Source organism: Ursus americanus, chromosome 7, assembly GCF_024610735.1.
Source record: "Ursus americanus isolate L20-20 chromosome 7, mUrsAme1.1.p, whole genome shotgun sequence".
Taxonomy (NCBI): domain Eukaryota; kingdom Metazoa; phylum Chordata; class Mammalia; order Carnivora; family Ursidae; genus Ursus; species Ursus americanus.
In genome coordinates this window covers 29,347,208-29,353,254 of record NC_142133.1, presented here as the reverse complement: position 1 = coordinate 29,353,254, position 6,047 = coordinate 29,347,208, and the positions used below count along the sequence as shown (strand labels likewise).

The 6,047-nt window shown below is 38.6% G+C and overlaps 1 protein-coding gene across 1 annotated transcript in view; it reads right to left on the bottom strand.

Moving 5' to 3' along the window:
- Window positions 1–1,127: 1,127 nt before the first annotated feature.
- LOC123785973 (uncharacterized) overlaps window positions 1,128–6,047 on the bottom strand; it is a 176,709-nt gene continuing 171,789 nt past the window's right edge. The window contains exon 7 of the mRNA XM_087863907.1: window positions 1,128–1,269. Within this exon, the coding sequence (XP_087720033.1) occupies window positions 1,169–1,269 (101 nt within the window). The 3' untranslated portion in view covers window positions 1,128–1,168. The remainder of the gene's footprint in view (window positions 1,270–6,047) is intronic.

The window sequence follows — 6,047 nt, the reverse complement described above, 5'->3', positions numbered from 1 at the left end:
GCAGTTGTCTCAGTCTGATGAACTACGGAGCCCAGCAGAACTGAGTTTCTTAACCTGTAAGACCAAGACTAGCCTGAGGTGACCTCACCTAGGTGATGCCACCCTTTGAGACTTACCTGGGATTCCACTGTTCCTCCAGATTATATTCCTCCTTCCTACCATACCTCATTTCACTACAATCATCAGTAGTAACCAGTGGTGGGTAAGTCTCCAAGGTCCACATTCTTTGCTCTGTGTAGGTTTACATAGTAAAATCTAATTAATTCTAATCATCAGCTATAAGCAGAAAGGTAAGTGAGCAAGGTTTAGTTACACCTTTGAATGATAAAAGGATTTGTTAAGAAAACCGATGATGTAAAGCAGTTCTCTGTTTTTTCTGTGACATATAAGAATGGTGTTGGCATGAGCAACACAGCCCCACGTGCGGTTCCTGGCTCCATCTCTGCAGCCCCGCCCTTGCTTTTCTCTCAAGAAAGTATTTTGAGATGCAAATGTATGACCATGATATTATTGTGATAACCTTACATCACCTCTGGCTTATTTTTAAAAGTCAGTCATTTGCAAGCTTTTATACTTCTATGATCGGTATTAGGCTGCTTGCAACACATCAGTGTGTCCTGTTGAGACCTGCTGATGTAAATATTACAGGGAGAAAGTTTAAGCTAATTATTAACCAAGGTGTTTATAAACAAGTTTTAGTGTTTGTAGAATTAACATGCCAATTTCACTCTTTCTTGTCAGTTCCAGCAGGAGGGACAGAAGCATGATTTGGTAGTAGTGAGAACTTCAACTGAAGTAACCATGTACGCTGGAAACCAAAAAAATCACCTCTATTATCTCAAAGTTATTTGTCTTGTGCTCATCTCACAAATTCAGGCAGACCTTCCCATTAGATTAATTAAAAAGATTTTACTGAATATGAAAAGTGTTGAGAAAGCATAGATTCTTGATTTGGACCCTTCATACCCACAGTGCTTAATCCCTGGCTGCAGGTTCCTCAGGCCACTTGGGGATTTTATCTAGTACTTGACCTGCAATTTTTACCTCTAGAATGCTAGACCTATCTGTAGAACTTGCAAGGGCAAGTGATACTTAATGAACAGTCATAATGAAACATTTTTCACGTCAGTGTCACACAACCCACTGAATGAGGCCCTACATTTTAAAGTCACAAGCTGTGCTGTTTATACCTTGTGCTGCTGGTCTGGTTGCTGCAAAGTCTTTTTAAAAACACAGCCGTGAGCCGACATCCTGCATGCGTGGAATTGCCTAGGAGCAGAGCAATGAATTAAAGATGGCACAGCTCCTTTTGCTTAACATTTCCTATTTTTCAGGGGTTTGTTTTGCAACTTTAATATTATTAATCTACACAACCTTTTACTTTTCATTCAGAATTTATATCAGAATCAAGCTAATAAATTAAAGATGAGTTAGTTCATTGTTGGGTGGTTTAACATAGACCTAGTATGTTAATCCTGATGTGCTTGTTACTAGGGTTTTAAAATTTTTATTATTATTATTTTTCTGCCTCGTAGCTGTGGTTAGGCAGCAGCAATAAATCAGAACAAAGGAATGAAGGTATTGGGGCTTTAGGGAAAACATGTATTAGAAAAAATTGGTTTGGCACTAAGGGCTGTATTGCATTAAGATGGATTTTAGAGATATAGAGGTAAGAGAATATAGACAAATAAATTGTATAAATAATCTGAGAAATAGCAAGTCTGTACAGACCCCGAGTAACCCTGTAAGCTACCATCAACAGGACTTCCTAATTCCTGTTCAAACAGACCAAACAGGTACACTCTACTTAAATAAATAGCCAGGAGAAATGGGCACATAGCTAATGCTAAGGAAAGTGGGAGGAACAGATAAAGCTCTTTAGAATAGCCCAAAGGATTGCAATAATAGAAGTCAGTGTAGGAGTCTGACAGAGCATCTTCTGTGAATAGGGCTTTATTGCCACTCCAGGCACTGATATTGCAAACACATGCTAAGACAACCAGAAACTGGGAGCCTCACAGTGAAACTCATGCCTGAGAATGCAGTTCTCTGCAGTGGGGCATTCACGTTGGCAGCCTGAATGCAGAGGAGACAGGAAGGAGCATTTAGATAAGGCCGAGTATATGAATAAAAAATACAGTGTGGAAGGTGGAGTTGATAGGAACTAGATAGGACCATTCCAGGGCCCCCGAGGAAGTGCAAGGAAGCCGGGAAGTACAGAAAGAATAGAAAGAACAAAAGGGACTTTTCCTAGTAGCCTAAATGGTACCTCAACTAAGAGACCCAAATGTTCTGGAACAGATTTTATTCTCGACTAAAGCATAAAAGCTCTGTAGATACGGAGACAGAGCTTGTTTAAAGCCCTGAATTTGCTTTTTTTTTTTCTTTTAGCCCTGAATTTGCTTTTGTGGCTCACATATATCTGTTTTGTTTCTAGTTCTTGAACTGAAGTTGGTCCAGGCATACACCACTGTGCAGGGAGCAGACCTGGTCCCCATTCTTAACTTTGATGTTCACCTAGATCCCTTTCCTGTTTGTTCACTGGTCCAGCTATTCCCTGGCCCAGCATCCCATCCCCCGGATCTGCTACAGGCCCTGCTTCACACTGAGCTCCTCTACTGCACCTTACTGGCCTTTCTTTATCTTATCCTATTTTATTCAGTCTCCCTCAGCTTCCCCAGTAAGGTTTATTTGTGACTGCTAAACCATTGGCAGTTATGTCCAAGATAATAGTAATCATAATAATAACAACCCTGCTATCCTATACAGCCTGGCTGAGTTTCGTACACTGTCATACAAAAATGGGTATATTTCCCTGGCTTCATGGATTTGTAGTAGCTGAGTCCCAGTGCAGGTAGAGGTTACCACTTTTTCAATTCCCTTCCTTCCCCTCTTTTTCAAATAAGAATAATACACGGACCCTGATGTCAGGGGACTTACAAACTAATCTAAATGGTTAAATATAAATGTTGAAAGTTCAACAACAGGAAAGAAGTAAATAATTGTTGTGGGAAAAAACAGGAGGGGAATAGTCACAAAGCAGCACATGGTCACTTGGCAAACGAAAGGGTACTAATTGGTACAAAAATTCAAAAGCAGGAGAGAAAGATTATTTTGAGCTGGCAAGGTCAGGGGGACCTGCCAGGCATATCTGTCAGGGAAAGCTGAAGGTTTAGACTTGAGCTCTTGTGGAAACTCCAGGGTTCTAGCAGAGGCAGGGGATAAGAAAGAGAGAGCATTTAATAGTTTGGGTACCAATGAGCATCTGACAAGAAAGGACATGGACAGATAAGCCTCACCCTTCACAGTGAACTTTGACTGCCATCTTTTATATATATATTCCTGTGAAGACCTAGGTATCCCTATGATCTTGGTGCACCTAAAACTTGACAACGTGTTTCTTGGGAAAGCCTGTGAAATGTGAATTGACGAGAAAATTCCATCTGCAGGTCAGCATACACAGCCTAAGAAGTTTTTGCTCTTCCACCAGCCTAAAGCTAAAACCAGGCTATTTTCACTCTTTGGTTAGCTAAATTCATTTTAATACTGCACTGTCAGTATTTTATTTATTTGTCTGGATGCCACATTTCCTCTCCCAAATCTCTCTTGCATAAGTGATTTACTATTTGTTCCTAAAGCTGAAGATTTCATGCCTTGTCTCTTTCTTCTGATAAGAGGATATTGCAGCAGCTTTCCTTTTATGTTGCTGATGGTTTTTATTTTGTTAATTCAAAGTTCAGCAGAGTAACTAGTTTAGTACGGCACAGAAAACCAAGAGGTTCAGCCCTCAAAATGACTAAGACAGTAAATCTTCGCTGGCCCATTATCACATAGAACCCTGTTGAATTTGCTTTCCTAAAAAGTAAGTTAGTAAAGTGTGGTTCTTAAAATAGGTTTTACATTTTCTTAACATTTTCTTAACTCTCTAAACTAAGCATATTTAACTACAGGACACTTAAGGTCCTTAAGATAAAATTATGAAAAAACAGTTTTACAATGGAAACCCATAAACCCTGAACATTAAAAAAAAAAAAACTTGAAAAAAAAGAGAGCAATTCCTTCTGAGTACTCTCATTAGGTCTTCACATAGAAATGTAGAGCGCTCTACATTTAAGATAGGGATTACACGGTTTAAATCCCCCCCCCCAATTTCTTTTAAGGCAGCACTTGGGATGTTAATTTATAATAAGAAAGTTATATACGCCATAGTTCTTTATGGTGGTGGTCACTAGACTAAACATCAACAAACAAAATTAATCACAAAATTAATTCACAAGGTCAGGACTGAACTACTGTCTAAACTCTAATTTTATAAAGTGCAAGTCAATAGAAAGTATTTCATACTAAAAAGGCTGCAAGCAAAGTAGAGACCTGACCAGGTAGCAGAAGCTACCCTGACTCCCAATTTTCCTCCCTTGGGATTTGGGGACTAAATCGGTTATAGAACCCCACATGACCCTGGAAAGCAACACACACTCTATGTTCAGGAAAACTGATGAGAAACAAAAAAGAATCAACCAAGTGGTTGGGTACCTATGGAGTCAGTGCATTAAATGCAAGGACAGGAAGTGGTAAAAACCTGCTGGGATGTTTTTGTGATGCCATGTGAACAGATTTCTCCAGTTTTAATTGGTTACATTTCTCTTCAGGAACTTTGGTTATATTTAGGTATGGTGCTTTTTCACTCTCAGAAAATTATAGAATAATTCACAATCTAAAATAAAATGCCCACAATTCATTATATCAAAAATGATAAGCAATGTACTAAGAAAAAAGGCATGTATTTGAAATCCTAATAAATAAATAAAGTCTTTTCATTTACTAACATGTGAATAAGTAAAATTTAAAGCTAAATAAAATGAAGTGCACACTTGAGTACATCTCTCTAAAAAACTGGCAGATCAAATCAATGAAAACAAATGAGGATATAGAGAATTGATTAACACAGTTACAAACTAAACCTTATAGATATATAGGACTTTATACCAAATAAACAGAAAATAAATATATTTTTTCCAAATGCCTATGGAAATATTACAAAAAGTGGTCACATATTAGGCCACAGGAACAGTTCCCATAACATTACTTAAGTTGAAACCATAGACGTTACATTCTCTGACCATATTGGAACACACACACCACACACACCATAGCCCTGAGTCCAACCATTTGGACATCTTAAAATAGGCTTCTAAGTGAACGCTTGGATTAACAAGAAAGAAACATGATGAAATTATAGAACCTTTGGAAACAAACGACGACAGCTTCACACATCAAAAGCTATGAAAGTCAGAGATGTGATATGAGAGGCTGCCATTGAGAACTGTGAAGGTGGAGCAAGATGACCGTGAGTCAAGAAGTAAAAATTGAGCTACCCTATGATCCAGCAATTGCACTACTGGGTATTTACCCCAAAGATACAGACATAGTGAAGAGAAAGGCCATATACACCCCAGTGTTCATAGCAGCATTGTCCACAATAGCTAAATCGTGGAAGGAGCCGAGATGCCCTTTAACAGATGACTGCATTAAGAAGATGTGGTCCATGTATACAATGGAATATTACTCAGCCATCAAAAAGAATGATTTCACATTTGCAGCAACATGGACGGGATTGGAGGAGATAATGCTAAGCGAAATAAGTCAAACAGAGAAAGACAATTATCATGTGGTTTCACTCATTTATGGAACATAAGAAGTAGGACGATTGGTAGGAGAAGAAAGGGAAGAAGGAAGGGGGTGTAAACAGAAGGGGGAATGAACCATGAGTGACTATGGGCTCTGGGAAACAAACTGAGGGCTTCAGAGGGGAGGGGGGTGGGGGATTGGGATAGGCCGGTGATGGGTAGTAAGGAGGGCACATATTGCATGGTGCACTGGGTGTTATACACAACTAATGAATCATCGAGCCTTACATCGAAAACCGGGGATGTACTGTATGGTGACTAACATAATATAATAAAAAATTATTATAAAAAATAAAATGAATAAATAAAAATAAAATAAAATAAAAGTAGCATGAAATATTAAAAAAAAAGAAGAAGAAG